Raw genomic sequence first — 19,616 nt, 5'->3', positions numbered from 1 at the left:
GTATGTAAATGTGCCACCATTGTGTTGGCTTACAATGCTTAATTTACCTGCCGATGGTGAGACAGGTGAATAAACATCTTTTGTCTGACAGGAAACCTGTTTCTCCACCTCTTCTGTGATAGAGAATCTAAGACCCATTTTCAGTATACATTTGGAACTTCTTACATAGTATCTGTACACACATTTCACAGGATATCACAATGACCAGTGTGACGCTAGCTTTCATTTAAGACCTCTCTCCCGTGACATTCTTTGGTGACCCAGAATGTACATATGAGCATTCAGATATTCTTGTAACCCCCTTGCCAGTAGGCATTAATGGGTTCACAGACACACTCAGTAAAAAGTGATAGAGATACTGAAGGAAGGATTAATTTCAGTGCAGTGCTATGCTAATGTGAGAGGTATAAGTGCGTTGACTATCTATTGAAAGTAAATTCAAATAGGTATTATCCTACTGCAGTGTGGTGGCATTTAAAGTTCTCCTATTGGCTTTTCTCTGTGAAAATCTTGACATTAGAACCTGTTGTTCTCCCAGTACATAGTAAAATCAGTCAGGTCAACGTGCCCTTTATTGTTGGAACTAATTTGGTTAATCTTCTTACACTTGGTTTTGGACAGCACAAACAACTACTGTGCCAGCATTTGTAGTTAAACCCCCTAGATTAACTAACAGCAGAGAATGTCCCTATCTGGGTACATTTGCTATTTTTTCTCCCAAGTTATTATCTGGCATGAATAGCCTGATCAGGAACGTAAGAGGCTGCTGATATGCATGCCTTTTGTTTTCACCAGCCAGGATTACTTTTTCTATTGTTCACAGTTTGGCTATGGGATAAAATGTACTTTTCCAAATGCAACTCTCCTTTAATGCCTAACCATTTGAAGCTGTAAACAGTCTAATGTGCAGCAGTTAACAGACACTGCCTGGCCTCTGAATAACTCTTTGACATTAAGATTTCATGTTTTTCAAATGACACCATTTAATATTGTTATGCAGAAAAGAGTGAATGGCTGCCAGTAGTGGGTCTTGGATCCAAAGACAATCACAGACCTCCTGGGTGTACTTAAGCACTCTATGTCAGATTCACCAGAAGGGTCAATCAAGCCCCTTCCTGTGATAGAAATAGCTGGGGGCTGTGTGACTACCACTTGAGGCATTAGACCATGTGGCAGGTCAGAGCTAAGCCACATGGACTCAGGAGTTTCTCTGGTTGTAAAATCAGGGGCTAAGCTGTTGGTGGCAGGCTGTGTGTCTGCTGGAGATAGAGAAAACCAGGGGAAGGAGCTGAGTGTAACTCTTGAGAGGAGGAAGCAAAAAAACAGACCGGTCAGCCTCACCTCAGTCCCTGGAAAAATCATGGAGCAGGTCCTCAAGGAAACCATTTTGAACCACTTGGAGGAGAGGAAGGTGATCAGGAACAGTCCACATGGATTCACCAAGGGCAAGTCGTGCCTGACCAACCTGATTGTCTTCTATGATGAGATAACTGGCACTGTGGATATGGGGAAAGGGGTGGATGTGATGTATCTTGACTTTAGCAAAGCTTTTGATACAGTCTCCCACAGTATTCTTGCCAGCAAGTTAAAAAAGTAGGGATTGGATTAATGGACTATAAGGTGGACAGAAAGCTGGCTAGATTGTTGGGTTCAATGGATAGTGATCAACAGCTCAATGTCTAGTTAGCAGCCGGTATCAAGTGGAGTGCCCCAGGGGTCGATTCTGGGGACGATTTTGTTCAACATCTTCATTAATGATCTGGAGGATGGGATGAATTGCAGCCTCAGCAAGTTTGCGGATGACACTAAGATGGGGGGAGAGGTAGATATACTGGAGGGTTGGGATAGGGTCCAGAGTGACCTAGACAAATTGGAAGATTGGGCCGAAAGAAATCTGATGAGGTTCAACAAGGACAAGTACAGAATCCTGCACTTAGGACGGAAGAATCCCATGCACTGCTACAGGCAGGGGACTGACTGGCTACGCAGCAGTTCTGCAGAAAAGGATTTGGGGATTACAGTGGATGAAAAGCTGGATACGAGTCAGCAGTGTGCCCTTGTTGCCAAGAAGGCTAGTGGCATATTGGGCTGCGTTAGTAGGAGCATTGCCCGAAGATTGAGGAAAGTGATTATTCCCCTCTGCTTAACACTGGTGAGGCCACATCTGGAGTATTGCGTCCAGTTTTGGGCCCCCCACTACAGAAAGGATGTGGACAAATTGGATTTTCAGGTTTTTTAAAATCCAAACTCAAATTTTTCAAATAGAGTCTCTCTGGATCCCTAAAATTTGGGGTGCCCTAGCTCTGGATATGAAATTGGCACTGCATGCCTGTTTTTAAAGGAAGTATTAAAAGATCAAGTAGTTATTCTGTATTTTTATTTTATTGTTTTAATAAATGTATTCGCAAAAAGAAAAGGAGTACGTGTGGCACCTTAGAGACTAACAAATTTATTAGAGCATAAGCTTTCGTGAGCTACAGCTCACTTCATCCGATGAAGTGAGCTGTAGCTCACGAAAGCTTATGCTCTAATAAATTTGTTAGTCTCTAAGGTGCCACACGTACTCCTTTTCTTTTTGCGAATACAGACTAACACGGCTGCTACTCTGAAACCAATAAATGTATTGTGGATGTTTAAAGAGAGATCTGTAGTGTGATCTCACACATGGAACCTAAAACATATTGATAATTATCACTGGTCTGTCTTAAAAGAAATGTAACATTATCCACAGCTGTTAAATCAGTATTGTTGATGGGAACAAGCTCTTTTGTTAGGAGTCTGCCCTCAGATTCTTCAATAAACAGGTTTACTGAAGTTAAAATATGTTGAAAGCAAGGAAATTCATACCTGCTCTTGAGATGAAAAATTGCTCATTGCTTGTTATTGCACATTAAGGGGTTTGCTCCAGAAGCTGGTGAGACTTCTTGTAAAGTGACTGATTACAAATGTTCTAGTCATGCAAATTAAACTATTTTTGTTAATAAGTCTGTTTTAACTCTATGAACACTAGACCATTTTACATTGGCTGATTTTCATCACTTAAATATTAGCAATTTTGAAAAGTATTTCTCGAGTTCTCCACCCCCCCCTTCAAGTTCTTTTTGTGGAAGTTTGAAAATATAATCTATGCAAATGATTTTTAGCAAGTAGAATTTATTCTTCAAAATCCAGTTTCTCGCTCAACTAGTGTGGCAGGAGACTTCAGTGCTGACCATAGAAGCCACAACTTGCTATGTATTAATAATTTTGGTAACTTTCAAAAATATCAGAGTTAATTCTTCCAGTAACAGGTTTCAAACTTCCTACCAGGGACCTTGGAATTCTGAATGTTCCAAAGAAATTTTATTAACAATGTAACTACTCCTGAATAACTTTTTAATTGGCGCGCGCGCGCGCGCACACACACACACACACACACTGAAATTTGACTAGAAGATTTCAGCCACACAATTCCCATTAATTTCAATAAGAGTTGTGTGAATAGATCCCATAGTATAAGTTTGAAAATTTCCACCAGTAATTTAAACTTGAACTACCAATGTCTTAGTGGTTACTAATTTACCCACCAAGAAAGATGTAATGAGACTCATTTGCTGAAACTTTTTGAATAATTTGTTTGTTGATTCAATGTTGTTAACTTGATTCAATTTTGCTGTTTGACTAAGATCAGTTGAGTATTCTTCCTCAATATTCTTTATCCCCATGGGTTTCTGAGAGAGGAAGCTGATTAACTGATTGTGCTGAATATTAATCATTCCAAGGTATTAGCTCAGAGTTGTCCAATTAATATTGTACCCTAATATGATATAAATTGATCTAACAACTCAGATAAAGCCAGTATGGATATATTTGAATTAATCATGAACCTTATTTTGTCATTAAGATGCAATTGATGCTGCCTAAAAGTATGGCTTATGCTGCCTAAAATTAACTATGATTATTTGAAATAATTGCAGTGGTTAAGGGCTCTAACACTAACATGAACAAATGATGAGCTGCTGTAAATAATTACCCTTTGTGGTGACTCGTCTCAATAGAAATTGATCCAATATAATGCTACGGACTCATATTCTTGTTGATGGATAACTATACAAAACAGATTTCATTTTAATGGAGATCCCCTCTAGAATAAATAGTGCCATGTTACAGAATCAGAAGCTTTTCTGCCATCCAATAAGATTGTAGCTGTAAGTGAATTCAAAGAGTGCACTCACTGAGATTACAGAATGATGCCGATTTTAAAAGAAGCCTACCTGGGGCTATATTGCACCATTGATTTGTTTTTAAAGCACATCTTTACTTGAAAGTAATAAAAATCAGTGGCGTAGTTTGATTAGGATGACTCTGGATCTGATTTTTGTATTTTACATTCTTGTAGCTCTGATTTTTCTGCAAAATTCTGAACCATTTTGAAAAACAAAATTACAAACAGAAGTGTATTGAAGGTTTTTCCTAAGTCAACAAAGAACATTATTAGCACTCTGAGCTGATAAAAATGTAGGGAGACATACAAGTTAATGTACACTCCACAAAAGTGTGTACTTCACTATGTACAGAGTGAACTTGCACCAACTGGTTGTCTGAACAGCTTAGATTGTAAATTCCTTGAAAAGTTTAGGCACTGATTCAGCAATCATGTCTGCACAGGCAGAGCCTTTGGTCTGTATGGAGTCTCCTTCACCACAACAGGAGTCTGCCCTGGTATAAAGATCCACCAATGTAGAATAAGGGCCTTAGATTGTAAGGGATTCTTTTATTCATAGAGCACCAAGTATATGGTCAATACTCCACTAATAATAATTACTAATAAACCAGGAAAAGTCACATTCTAGGAAAAAATGGGTGATCTGAGCTTGTAAGAGGTCCAAGCTCTGGCCTGTGCTTGAGTCTAATGACCAAGAGTCGCATGATGGCAGCCCAGGTGTAGTGCCTTCTGTAAGATATACTTGCTACTTATTCACTCAGGGTATGGGACCATCCGGGAATAGGAAGGCTTTCCTGCAGCAAAGCCAGGAAAGTGTTTGGCTGGAAAGTATGCCTGGATTTAAGTGCAGGAGGACGGTTGAGAGTCCTTCACCCAGGGCAGATGGACTGCTGTCCCTAGAAGGAGGGCAACAGAGAAACCTGTTAAGATTCTTCAATGCAGCCCCTAGAAGGTGGGCTGTGGAGAATGCTGCACCCAGGGCAGCCCGGAAGGAAGGCTGTAGGGAAGCCTGCTGACCCGGAAAAGAATGGGTGGTACCTGGAAGAGCCAACCAAGAATAATGGAATCTCACAGTGCTGAATCACAGCATAGGACATGTGGGCACACACTTTTTTTTAACAACACCATAAAGCAACTCACAACTTTATAAAAGGAAACTTGTAAAAAACAAACAAAATCATAAAGGTCTAAAAGCAACTTTCTTTACTAATGTAAAACATCCATTGAATTCAATGGGAGTTGTGTGAATAAGGTGAGGAGGATTTGGCTGTAAAGGATAAGTGCATCCAGGGGAATCTGGGTAACTACCTGGCAATAACACAATTAGTACATATCACACAGGAGGAGAAACAGTGTTAAGGATTTAATCTAAAAATATGAGGAAAAGCAGGGTTAGGATTATCAGTGTTTGTCAGCTGTAGCCTATGGTGTCTGGGCATTGTAGTGCATGCAATAAGTAACACCATGCAATCTTAGACAGGTGTAGTCGTGAAGGATGTTGGCTGATATATAATAGTTTAGGAATACTTGACCTGTATTAATTCAGAGACTATGTGACTGGGTCAGGGGAAATGTTTACTGTGTGACTATTTAGAGATGTACTATATGGAATGGTTATTTTAATGGCAGGACTGTTACTCTAGCAGGAGGACAACACAGGCTATGTCTATGCTGATGCACACACTTGAGTACTGGACCACGTACATGCTCACGCACTCTCCCCTTCCCCATCGCAAATGTCCACCTTATGCTGTGCTGGACATGGGTTTTACACTGTGTATACACGTATATCTGCATCTGCTCTGCCACTGTTATCACCCCTGAAATTGTATGGTGTATCCCAGGGTTCTGTGCAGACAGGGAGACATTCTAGGAACCACTTCCGTATGTGGTATTGATGCTGTCCCTCTCAATCAAACATTTACCAATGGCAGTTCCTGATGACTTTGATCCTCACTATAATTCCCTGCTGAACTGGGTGGAAGAAATGCAGAAATCGGATGATGCTCTGTTTCTGCAACTGCTTCTTATCATGGGACAAATGGTTATACAGTGGAGTAGGTGGATAGAATTTGGGCTGAATTTTCTGACATATTGAAGATGGATAACCAGGAGGGTCAATGACAACTCATTCAGTTCACATGGAACAGATATGGTGAATCCCAGTATGGCCACGGTATGCCCATGGTTAGACCATTGCTTCTGGTGCAGGAGAACCAGATGGGTTCACATCAGTCTGGAAACTTGGGATGCGTAGCAGTGGTGTCAGAACTTTCCAGTGAGGAAACAGAGTTTCGTAGTGTAGTGAAGTCCCGTTGGGCTTGCTGAGTAATCACAGTTGGTGGACAGGGGGCCTGTAGCCCAGTACCCTGGTCTAAAGGTGGGAGAATCACATGATTCCAACGCAGCGATGTGAATGCTTTAGGCCTGAGACCTGAGAGGGAGTGCACTCCGACTTATAAAGGGGGTCAGAGATACATCTAAACCACAACCATGACCATAGCATCCAGGCATAAAAGGAATTCCATGCCTGCGAAAATTAAAAAGGAGCTTTCATACAGTCTGGAGTGGCTCACAACTGTGAGTGCCTACCTCTGGGCAGACTGTCAGAAAACAAGGGCAGAGACCGCAAACTGGTGATGTGTTCTATAATTAGATTGCACCAAGCCAGTAACAAATGTGAACTCCTGGATCACTCTAAGACTTACGTGGAGTCACAGACAGTCTCCTTAGCCTATCCAGTCTATCTTGCCACCCAGACAAACTGGACTTTGTGATAAAAGGTCACTAAAACCAAAAATAAAATCACATTTAGGTTTTTTTTCAGTACCAAGAGACCAGTCACTTACCCCAAGACAATGCTGGCACCAATGCTGTAGTAAACTCACTAAAGGTTTATTTGCTAAGCAAAGGAAAGGAGAGTTATTGAGAGGTTAAAGGAGGTAAAATATATGTACAGGTGAGTCTCAGTTTATAATTCCAAATAATAGCAGAAATGTAATAATCTGTCAATTTCCCAAAAGTCTCTCAGTGGTACCCAGAATAACTCTGGGAATCTCAATCTTCTCATTCAGTTATTCCACCATTAGAATCCAAACAGTCCAGAGATAATGGATCTTTCTTTGAATCCATATTTATATGTTCTCACAGAAGACAAGCTAAGATGAGCTCTACCCATGTGGACTTTTCCTTTGCATGCGGAATACACTTTGAGTCTCTGACCTCAGGTCCCAACAATGGTCATTTGCTTTGGACTTAGCACCTTTTCTGATAAAGTCCTTCATTAGCATTCCCCAAGGCTGCTTTGATGTCTGAGTTATTTAGTTACAGGGGTATTTACAATGTGCATGTTTGGTATTACATTATGACAGGAACAGATAAGTGAAAACAACACATGTAACATCCCATTAGTTTTATGAAGTTTAAACACCCAAAACACTAATTGCTTTGATCTATACTTATACACAAGTGAATTGACCTGAGTACACTCTGACATGACCTGGTCAGCCAGCTTCACAGGAGCCATAAAATGTGTTGTAATCAATAGCTCACAAAGCTTCCACTTTCCTTCTTACTGTAAGATTTTAAAAATGCAAAATGTTTTCTTAATGAACTATGCTACAGAGCACTGTTCTGGAATATATTGGATGCAAGCCAACTATTGTACAGTCAGCAATAGAGGTCATAGCTAAGCATAAAATATAAGTGGTTTCCCCCCACTCTATGGAGAAGTGGACCACAGGGTCACATGAAGGAAATAGGGCTTTGTGTGGTTTCTGTGAGCTGCTTCTTCAAAGGCTGCCAATGGACTCTCCTATGCTGCTATCTCTTCCCCAGTTGCTTTGCAGCTCTTGAGTGTAAGTTCAGTCACAGAAGTCCTGGAACAGCTGGAAGGAAAAATAGAAAATTACAATCCACTAGCAGCCCTAAGAAAATCAAGGCAAAGAGATCATACGAACCTGTACAAACTAAATGTTTTTAGTGGCACCTCTGCCGAGACCTAAACCCATGTTTTCTTGTCCAGATTCCTAAATCACATTTTATTAAAATCTTATAGAGTTGTTTCTTCCGGTTGTTCTGCATGTTGGTTTTTATTTTTATTTATTGATTTAATTTTATTGTTTTGCAATCTAATTGCATTCTCCATGATGGAATTCTGGAGGGAATCAGAAAAAGGGAAAATGATAAACGTGTAGGTTTAATACCCCTTAGTAGGTATGTGAGTACATATGTATTAAATCCTGCAGCTGGCCAGAGAGTCATTTCTCACCCCATATTGCTTATGAGTTCAGAAACGGGAGCTCTTGAATACATGGAAAGAAAAGTGGATAGTACGGTCTGCCACTACAGTGGCTAAATCCTAGAGATGCCATGGCCTTTGCCCAATATCCATTGCTTCTGACCCTCCCTTTGTTGTTCAGAGAACTGACTCCTCCAAGGCCCAGCACATTGCCATCTCCTCTTTACATTATCGCTAATTTGATGGGGGGCATCATGGGCATCAGTGAAGCGGAAGACATCCTGGCTCTGCTACTTGTCTGCTATGCAGCCTCAAGCGAATCCCTCTACCTCTCTATTTCCTCCTCTGTAAAAGGGAGATAATGATATTTACCTTCCTTGGTGATCTATGGATGGAAAGTGCTATTTAAGGGTTGAATATTATTAAATTCCAGCTGCCAATCACTCTGCGCAGCAAGTCGAGGAAATGAAAATGGATCGGTGGCAGTGGGAGCCTGGCAAAGCTTTTCTGAGCTGAGTGCATCTCTCACAGCGCATACGAGGTTTTGGGCCATTACAGTCAGAGATCTGACTCTCACTCCATTCTACTTTACATTTTGTAGGCATTTATTTTCAATTATGTCTTTCAAAAATGCCAGCTGATGTCCTGTTCATGCTAATGAACCCTGTTTTTTCACTAACAGTAAAGCTGTATTAGAAGTGCCAGTGGTAGGTAGAGAATTTTCTTCTTCCAGGTCACACGTTTTCTGTGGTTCTTGTTAGTTCCTGGGCTCCCTTTAAAACAGAGCAGGCTAGGCTTGAGCTTAACATAAATTAAAATGTCAAGCATAGAGATATAACCTGTCCTTGCAAGGGGCCACTCCTATAAGAGTGGGGGTATTCAGTTCCTATTCAGGTCAATGGTAGTTAAATGCTTTCTCAACACCTTGCAGGATCTAGCTCTGTATTCCCTATTCCAGTTATAGGAATATATTAGGGGTGGGAACAGATAGTAATAAGAAAACTACTAAACCTAAACGCAGAGCACATTTGAAGCCTTGGGTTTACTGATGAACACCAGTCTTATCTTCCTAGTGTTAGTAAAGACACTAAAACAATAAAGAGCAAGATTTATTTTTAACTCAGCCAAACTAATCAGTCTGTTGCAAAGGCTAAAGGTGATAGTTTAGACAGAGAAATATTAATCAGTCAACTATTTATAGGCCATCTGTTTTTTTTTTTTTTTTGGTAGTTTCTACCAGAAAACTGAGCCGCCAGCTCTCAGCAATGAAAATTTTCAATCAGCTTTGGATCTACCGAAGGTTCCTACTGATTCTCTTCACTCCACTGCTTTTACTTCCACTACCACTCATCATTCGAACCAAAGTAAGTGAACTGATGTTATAGGCAATTATTATATACTGTATGTCTGTCTGAGTTTCCCAAATCCTTTCAGAATAGCTAGATTCTCAAATATGCTTGCAACAGGGATTATTTTCTTCACATTGTAGTGTTTTTACAGAAATATATAAAACAGAACAAGTTTAATGTAAACAGAAAAGTGACAATTACTTCTGAAACCGTTTATATCTATTTTCTCTGCTTAAGCTGAGCTGGCTAAGAGATTTCTCACTAACATTGGGAACTGGACATCCAAATCACATTGCCTGGTCTGAAAATTCCACCCTGTGTGGTTTGTTTTAATTTTGTACACAATGAAGTTGCCCAATCTATTTGCAATACATTATACAATATAGATGAACTAAAAAGAGGGAAATATGGGGTTTTGCCCTTTTTCCTGATGTATAAAGAAGATCTCTGTGTTTCATTTTTTAAAAAGGAAGGTTCTGATTCTTCTTTTCCTTAGAAATATCAGGAGTATCAATTTTCTTGTCTAACCTGGAGGTCTCTTTTGAAGACTGGAGAACTGGAGTAGGAGCTATTGCATTCCTTATTTGAATAGGATGGACTGTTGAAAAAATGTTTCACAGGCCTGTCCCAAAATGTTAAGTACAGATCTGAGCTATTCCACAAAATCTGCAGCAGACCATGCTCACCAGTCCCTCCTTGTTGCACTCATAGCCCTGCCCCTAAGCCCATGTTCCTGGAGCCTGATGAAGAGGTTTGCTACAGAGCAAGTGCCCCTGCTCCACTTGACAGTTTTCGCTGGCTCATATGTGTAGAAAGAAGAAAAGGGAAGAATTTGGTCTTAGACCTAGGCAGGCTGGACATGTCTTCCTATAAAAGTGGAATTCCTTATGTTTGTCCATTGCTCTAGTTACCTTTTAACTTTTCCCTTCAACTGGTATCTTTTCCCCTGTTCTGCACTTGTTCTCAAGTGTGTCTGCCTGAATCTTTCAGATGAAATTTGCAGCAAGTATTTTTAAAGGGGAAAAATGCTTTGTGTAATCTAACAGCAAAAGCCAAATTTACATTTAAGAAAATGTCTAATTGTTGCACATAAGATCAGTGCTTTAGATTACAGTCCTTGGGTTTACTGAGCATCTAGGACCCAACTGAATTTGTCCCTTTGTGGAAAAAAACATGTTTATTATTGGTGAAATGTGGCCATTCTTGTGTAATCAAGACATTTGTTAGAAGTCAATAATAATGTTAATGAAAAGATTTTTCCCTGAGCAGTTAAGTGATCTGAATTTTATGTGTATGCTAAATGTATTCTTAATCAGTCCATCTGTCACTAATCAAAGCAGGAACGTATTGCTTTGGATTGTTTCTTGTCCTCCATCAAAGCAGCATGTTCTAGGAAGGAAAGTATGTCTTTCAAGGTTAAAAATGTATAAACTGAGACACTGCTTTAAAAATGAAAGAGATAGCAATAGATAAATGGAAACGTGGGGTCAACTTCTCTGCTGGTATAAACTGGCACAGATCCAGTTACTTCTCTGCTGGTGCAAATGAGTGCTGCTCCATTGAATTTGGCCCATGGCCCAAACCACTGGATCCAATTCAAACCAATGAAAATGCCAGTGGAACAACACTGGGTTAAATTAAGAATCTGTTTGAATATGTCAGTATTAAAAGTGAGATCGTGGCTGGCCCTGTGCAAAGGCACGAGTGGAACAGGGGGCCCCAAACCTTCTGTGCTTGTGCACACTTGCCCAGGGGCCAGTGGCAATGTGTCTGGGGAATGCAGAGAGTGCAGGTGGGTAGCACAGCCACCCAGAGGCACTGGAACTAGGGGTGCTGGAGATACGGCAGCAGCCGAATGCATGGCTTCCCTCACATACAGAGTTTACAGTTTTGTTCAATGGCTTTTAGCACTCCCATTATAAAAAATCTTCCAATGTCTCCACTGCCAGCAAGAGGGATGAGGAGGGGGCAGGAGTGTCCAAAGTCCATATTCTCTCCCTACCACCCAGCTGAGCTGGCCAGTTGCTGTCGGGACTTAAAGCACCTAATGGTGGTTGGAATGATACCAATGTGCTAGCAACCACTTTTAAAGTTTTTAAAAAACCTACCTCACTGCGTTTCAGCTAATCTTAACTGCAAGAGCTGAGATTTATATTAAAGAAAACATCTAACTGTTGTGTCATCACTGCTTATACTAATGGGCATCCTTCCTGACAGGCTGTTTTAGGAAGCCAAAGTTTGCCTGATCATGCACACTCAGCCAGCTTTCCTTCTCTGACACATGGCTCAATGTTAGGAGTGGAGCACACTGGTAGGGCAATGTGCTGCTGCCCGTGCTGTACCTGTTTGGTGGGTTAAAAGGAGGGCTTCAAGCAACAGGACTGACAATCCAGGACACTTTTATTTTTTAATGACAGGTTTCAGAGTAGCAGCCGTGTTAGTCTGGATCCGCAAAAAGAACAGGAGTACTTGTGGCACCTTAGAGACTAACAAATTTATTTGAGCATAAGCTTTCGTGGGCTACAGCTCACTTTATCGGATGCATAGAATGGAACATATAGTAAGAAGATAGATAATGATATGTATACATACAGAGAAGTTGGAAGTTGCCATACAAACTGTAAGAGGCTAATTAGTTAAGATGAGCTATTATCAGCAGGAGAAAAAAGCTTTTGTAGTGATAATCAAGATGGCCCATTTTTAGACAGTTGACAAGAAGGTGTGAGGATACTTAACTTAGGGAAATAGATTCAATATGTGTAATGACCCAGCCACTCCCGGTCTCTACTCAAACCCAAGTTAATGGTATCTAGTTTGCATATTAACTCAAGCTCAGCAGTTTCTCGTTGGAGTACATTTTGAAGCTTTTCTGTTGCAAAATTGCCACCCTTAAATCTTTTACTGAGTGGCCAGAGAGGTTGAAGCGTTCTCCTACCGATTTTTGAATGTTATGATTCCTGATGTCAGATTTGTATCCATTTATTCTTTTGCATAGAGACTGTCCGGTTTGGCCAATGTACATGGCAGAAGGGCATTGCTGGCACATGATGGCATATATCACATTGGTAGATGTGCAGGTGAACGAGCCCCTGATGCCATGGCTAATGTGATTAGGTCCTCTGATGGTCCTGCTTTGAGCAGGGGGTTGGACTAGATGGCCTCCTGAGGTCCTTTCCAACCCTGATATTCTAGGATTCTATGGTGTCACTTGAATAAATATGTGGACAGAGTTGGCATTGGGCTTTGTTGCAAGGATAGGTTCCTGGATTAGTGTTTTTGTTGTGTGGTGTGTGGTTGCTGGAGAGTATTTGCTTCAGGTTGAGGGGCTGTCTGTAAGCAAGGACTGGTCTGTCTCCCAAGATCTGTGAGAGTGAGGGCTCATTTTTCAGGATAGGTTGTAAATCTCTGATGATGTGCTGGAGAGGTTTTAGTTGGGGACTGAAGGTGATGGCTAGTGGCGTTCTGTTGTTTTCTTTGTTGGGTCTGCCTGTAGTAGGTGACTTCTGGGTACTCTTCTGGCTCTGTCAATCTGTTTCTTCACTTCAGCAGGTGGGTATTGTAGTTTTTAAGAGTGCTTGATAGAGATCTTGTAGGTGTTTGTCTCTGTCTGAAGGGTTGGAGCAAATGCGTTGCATCTTAGAGCTTGGTTGTAAACAATGGATTGTGTGGTGTGTCCTGGATGGAAGCTGGAGGCATGTAGGTAAGTATAGCGGTCAGCAGGTTTCTGGTATAGGGTGCTGTTTATGTGACCATCGCTTATTACAACAGAAGTGTCCAGGAAATCGACCGCTTGTGTGGATTGGTCTAGGCTGAGGTTGACAGTGGGATGGAAATTGTTGAAATCATGGTGGAATTCCTCAAGGGCTTCTTTTTCATGGAAGAAGATGTTATCGGTGTAGCGCAAGTAGAGTAGGGGCATTAGGGGACGAGAGCTGAGGAAGTGTTGTTCTAAGTCAGCCATAAAAATGTTAGCAAACTGTGGGACCATGCGAGTACCCATAGCAGTGCCACTGATTTGAAGGAATATTTTGTCCCCAAATGTGAAATAGTTATGGGTGAGGACAAAGTCACAAAGTTCAGTCACCAGGTTAGCCGTGACATTATCGGGGATACTGTTCCTGACGGCTTGTAGTCCATCTTTGTGTGGAATGTTGGTGTAGAGGTCTTCTACATCCGTAGTGGCCAGGATGGTGTTTTCACAACTAAAACCTCTCCAGCGCATCATCAAAGATTTACCACCTATCCTGAAAAATGATCCCTCACTCTCACAGATCTTTGGTACTGGTGCAACCGCTGCTGGAATACTGTATTCAATTCTGGTTCTCACAATTCAAGAATGATGTTGATAAGCTGGAGAGGGTTTAGAGAAGAGCCAGGAGAATGATTAAAGGATTAGAAAATATGCCTTATAGTGATAGACTCAAGGAGTTCAATCTATACAGTGTAACAAAGAGAGAGCTGAGACATGACTTGATTAGAGTCTGAGTACCTGCATGGGGAATAAATATTTAATAATGGGCTCTTCAATCTAGCAGAGAAAGGTATGACATGATCCAATGGCTGGAAGTTGAAGCTAGACAAATTCAGATGGGAAATAAGGTATAAATTTTTAACTGTGAAAGTAATTAATCATTGGAACAATTTACCAAGGGTCATGGTGGATCCTTCATCACTGGCCATTTTTAAATCAGGACTGGATGTTTTCCTAAAAAATATGCTTCAGAAATTGTTGGGGGGAAGTGCTATGGCCCGTGGTAAACAGGAGGTCAGACTAGATAATGTGACAGGGTCGGGCCGGATGGCTACAGGAGAGTAATAGAAGGTGGACATATTAGCCCCAGGTTAAGTAGGTCCCCTTTCCCTGGGTAAGATAGCGGGGAAGGGTCCAGAACAATCAGGAACCTTCTGGAGACAATTAAGACACAGGCTGATTAGAATACCTGCAGCCAATCAAGAAGCTTCTAGAATCAATTAAGGCAGGCTAATCAGGGCACTTGGGTTTAAAAAGGAGTTCATTTCCGTTTGTGGTGCATGTGTAAGGAGCTGGGAGCAAGAGGCACTAGGAGCTGAGAGAGAGAACGTGGACTGTTGGAAGACTGAGGTGTACAAGCATTATCAGACACCAGGAGGATGGTCTTATGGTGAGGATAAAGAAGGTGGTAGGAGGAGGCCATGGGAAAGTAGCCCAGGGAGTTGTAGCTGTTGCACAGCTGTTCCAGGAGGCACTCTAGACAGCTGCATTCCACAGGGTCCTGGACTGGAACCCAGAGTAGAGGGCAGGCCCGGGTTCCCCCCCAAACCTCCCAACTCCTGGTCAGACACAGGAGGAGTTGACCTAGACTGTGGGTTCACGAAAATGGCCAAACTGAGGGCTGCCGTGAGCTCCAAGGTGAGCAAATCCGCCAATAAGTGCAAGACCCACCAAGGTAGCGGAGGAACTTTGTCAAAATAATCATTTCTGGCCTTGGAATTTATGAATCTATGAAGTCTCAGCTCTGAAGTATCATAATAAGTGTTAATATTGGTAATACTTTCACTGCTGATCTTTTTAGCAGAATAATCCAGCTGGTCACTCTGTATTGTCGTTGGATGAAGTAAGGTGTAGTTTTGTTGGGGTGGCGAATGAAGAATTCAACCCTGCATCCACTCCCAAATTTAGGCCCCTATTCAGTAAGGTACTTATGAGTGTGCTGAACTTTAAGCTCGTGAGTTGGCTCATTGATTGCAATGAGTTAATTTAAGCATGCCCTCAATTATCTTACTGAATCAGGATTTTAAAGAGCAGATGCACCTGCTCAGGAGTATCAAATGCTTCAGTTCCTTTGCAGCTACAAAAACAAAACCTTCCCACTCCCTGAATGTCAGAAGCCTCAGCAATCACCTCTCCAGGTGTCAAAACCCCCAGATTCCCAGCAGCACTTTTGATAATGTAGTTGTGCATTTTTTCAATACAAAATCTGCAGGATGTAGCTACATGCCTAGGATTACCTTCAGCCAATTATTATTAGCCCATAGTGTTTGGCATAACTTTACAGTATGTTAACTTCTTGATATTTCTCTTTCTGTCTGCTAATAGACTAAAAAGCAAACTGTTCTTGTGTGTAAGACTGAAGTTCAGAGCAAATGCTAAATCATTTCCCTTGTTGAACATATGAGAATTTTAGGACAAAATCCTCTCCTTATCTGAGGGAGCTGAGGTGAGGAAGCACAGCACTGTTGATCATAATACATCCAATACAAAAACTACCCTGCAGAGTTTTTTGCCGGGTAGGTTGGCTCAGTGGGGACTATCATTTGCCTCCTTTTGCTGCTGCCATCATCGTCCTCTGGGCACCATGGCCTACCTCTGCTTGTCTAACTCAAAGTGAGTTCTCTGGAACATTGCTTCACTGGTACTACTTATGTAAGGGGAGTTAGCCCTATGTGTTTGAGTTGTTATGCTTTCTGTTCACTTGTTGGAACTATGCTGTAAGGTCTTCAAGGAAGGGACTATGTCTTCACTACATTGATGTAGCACATGTACATTTCTGGCACTAGTATGAATAATAGTAATAAAAGAAGAACGTGTTGCAATATCGGCAAGTACTTTTGCATGGACAGTCCTGGCTTTTGCGGGACTATCCCACTTTGACCCCCCCAGACTCTCTGTCCTGGTTGAAGTGGAACGTTCTTATATTCAGAATCACCTGAGATTGGGATGGGGGGCGGAAATGGGGCAATTTGCTCTGGGACCCCCTGTGACGTTCTATACCTTGGGGGAGCATCCTGGAACCCCCTTATTCCTCTTTTTTATATAATCATGATCTTACACATAAAGCATGCCTTGTAAGGTATCAGGGGAAAGGTTATGATCTGCTGAAAGTCATTTTTCTATCCATATATGTGTATCATGAATACATATGAAGTTATGAGAAATGTGTTGTATGGTGGTCACTAAAACATGCTGTAAGTTCGGGAATCAGCCAGTATTAGATCCCCAGAGGCAACAGCAAGGAAAGTAGCCAACACCCAGGTGCGGTGTAAATCAACCCACCAACAGCCATTCTCCAGCAAGAGAGCTACAATGCAATGACTCACCTGCATGAGGCCACACCAGGGGAATTGCTCAGCCTTGCCTGGAGATTTAGCAGTGCCCCAAGACATGCCTGGACGTGTGTTCCCCAAGCACATGGAACTGAGTATATAAAAGAGACACAGTGGCCACATGCTGGGCCTTTCTCCATCACCCGCCTACATTGCAAGCAACAAGGACACTCTGAAGGTGCCAACTGAGGAGACTGGCCCAGATTTCAAGGGTGAAATCTGTATGTTAAGGACTGCAATATCCAGTGGGGTGAGAAAAACTGTTTAGTCTAGTTGTTGCTCAGCCTAACAGGGTTGAGAGTTTAGACTGTGTGCTTATATTTTATGTCTTTTGGTAACTGACTCTGACTTTTTGCCTATCACTTAATATCACATAAAATCTATGTTTTGTAGTCAATAAACTTCTTTAACTTTTTATCTTTACCTGTTAGTTTGTCTGAAGCGTGTGGCAAATCTATTCAGGTTTTGCAAAGGCTGGTGTATATCCACTTTCCATTGATGAAGTGGTGAACCAATTGATAAATTTTCACTGCTCATCTTGAGCAGGGCAAGACAGTATATTCCTGAGATACAAGGCTGGGAGTTGGGGGGATTTGGCTGGTGCCTTTCTCTGTGTGATTCACGAGTGGCTCTAGGAACATTCATGCAATCTAGCTGGGTGTGGGGGCTCCACATGCTGTTGTGCTGAGTGATCACAGCTCCTGGAGGGGTTTGCTGCTGGTCACTAGCAAAGCACTGTGAGATACAGCCCCAACTGGAGAGAGTTCAAGGAGCACAGTGGTCTCACAGTCCCAGGCTGCACCCCAGGAATCCTGCCACACCCCCATTAGAGATGGCCCCCAAATGAAGTGGCATTGTGACCTGGCACACAGGATAGCAGCACCTCTCAGGTTTGGCCCAGCTGCCCCTCCATTGCTATCTACGGTGAAGTAGATGGGCCAAATCTGCATGGCACTGCATCTTGCTTTAGCCCCTTGAAATGTTGAGAAGTATGCAATAGTGACAAGGTGCCTACCTCATGGGCCAGAGCCCCATTATGCTAGGCACATAACAAGAGAAAACTCCCTGCCCTGAAGAGTTTTCAATCTAAGCAACAATTTACATTTACAGTCTCAGTAAATGTAATTTTTATCCACTTTAAGGGCCTTTTGTACTTCCTGTGTAGGGCAAAGGAGCCTAAGCATAAACAAGAATCAGAGGCTCTGACTTCAATGATTAAAAAAGTTATCATATTAAATAAAAATCCTGGTCTGTATGACCCATGTCTTCAATTTCAGGTTGGGTTACCTACATTTTAGTATAAATAAATATCATATAAAGATACCATACCAAGACCACAAGGTGACCTACAAATATAGTGAAAGATTATGGCACGGATCATTTTTGATTTTTTTACTTATGTGACAGGGTTGGGCCATATGGCTACAGGAGAGTAATAGAAGGCAGATATATTAGCCCCAGGTTAAGTAAGTCCCCTTTCCCTGGGTAAGGTAACAGGGAAGGGTCCAGAACAATCAGGAACCTTCTGGAGACAATTAAGGCAGACAGACTGATTAGAACACCTGCAGCCAATCAAGAAGCTGCTAGAATCAATTAAGGCAGGCTAATCAGGGCACCTGGGTTTAAAAAGGAGCTCGCTTCCGTCTGTGGTGTGTGTGTAAGGAGCTGGGAGCAAGAGGCACTAGGAGCTGAGGGTGAGAACACATACTGTAGGAGGACTGAGGTGTACAAGCATTATCAGACACCAAGAGAAGGTTCTATGGTGAGGATAAAGAATGTGTTCAGAGGAGACCAAGGGGAAGTAGCTCAGGGAGTTGTAGCTGTCGAACAGCTGTTCCAGGAGGCACTCTAGACAGCTGCATTCCACAGGGCCCTGGGCTGGAACCCAAAGTAGAGGGCGGGCCCGGGTTCCCCCCCAAACCTCCCAACTCCTGGTCAGACACAGGAGGAGTTGACCTGGACTGTGGGTTCACGAAAACGGCCAAACTGAGGGCTGCTGTGAAGCTCCAAGGTGAGTAAATCTGTCAATAAGCACAAGACCCACAAAGGTAGAGGATGAACTTTGTCACAACTGGTGTCAGTGGTGGGATTTGGTTACACAGTGCAGCGGAAGAAGGAGGGTGTTGGGGGGGAGGGAAGGGGAGAGGATTTATTTATATTTTTTTTTCACCACAATGGAGGAGGTAGTGTGGGCACTGATACAAGCCACGGATGCCCAGCAGGAGGCTACCCGTGTCCAGACAGTTGCCCAACAGGAGGCAGTGCAGCTGCAGCAAGAGACTAATTGCCTGCTGATGGACCAGGCTGCTCAAGACCGGGCTATGTTGTGGGAACTGGTAAACCAGGTAAAGGCCCTTACAGAGCTGAACCGCAGCCATGATGGGACGCAGATCATGCGGGCCAACAATAGGCTTCAGAAAATGACACAGGAGGATGATGTAGAGGCATACCTCCTAGCCTTTGAGAGGACAGCCCTGCGGGAGGCTTGGCCCCGAGAACAGTGGTCTGGCATCCTCGCTCCATTCCTCTGTGGGAAGGCCCAGAAGGCCTACTATGATTTGCCTGAAGTGGCTGCGGCAGACTACCCCGAACTGAAAGCAGAGATCCTGGCCAGATCTGGGTGTTGGATCATATTAAAGAAGTTCTGTATTAAATTCACAAATTAGTTTCATTCCCCATAATTTAAATTCCAGGGTATTACTAATTAAGAGGTCTATTGGTTTTTGGTACTGTTTCTCTC

The 19,616-nt window shown here is 42.3% G+C and overlaps 1 protein-coding gene across 1 annotated transcript in view; it reads left to right on the top strand.

Annotated features, from left to right (window-relative positions):
- The first annotated feature begins 9,708 nt into the window (after positions 1–9,708).
- The window catches only part of SLC13A1 (solute carrier family 13 member 1), a 67,467-nt gene continuing 57,559 nt past the window's right edge, over positions 9,709–19,616 (top strand). The window contains exon 1 of the mRNA XM_038414697.2: positions 9,709–9,808. Within this exon, the coding sequence (XP_038270625.1) occupies positions 9,710–9,808 (99 nt within the window). The 5' untranslated portion in view covers position 9,709. The remainder of the gene's footprint in view (positions 9,809–19,616) is intronic.

This window comes from Dermochelys coriacea, chromosome 1 (assembly GCF_009764565.3).
Source record: "Dermochelys coriacea isolate rDerCor1 chromosome 1, rDerCor1.pri.v4, whole genome shotgun sequence".
NCBI classification, from domain to species: Eukaryota; Metazoa; Chordata; order Testudines; family Dermochelyidae; genus Dermochelys; species Dermochelys coriacea.
This window is presented reverse-complemented; position numbering and strand designations above follow the sequence as displayed.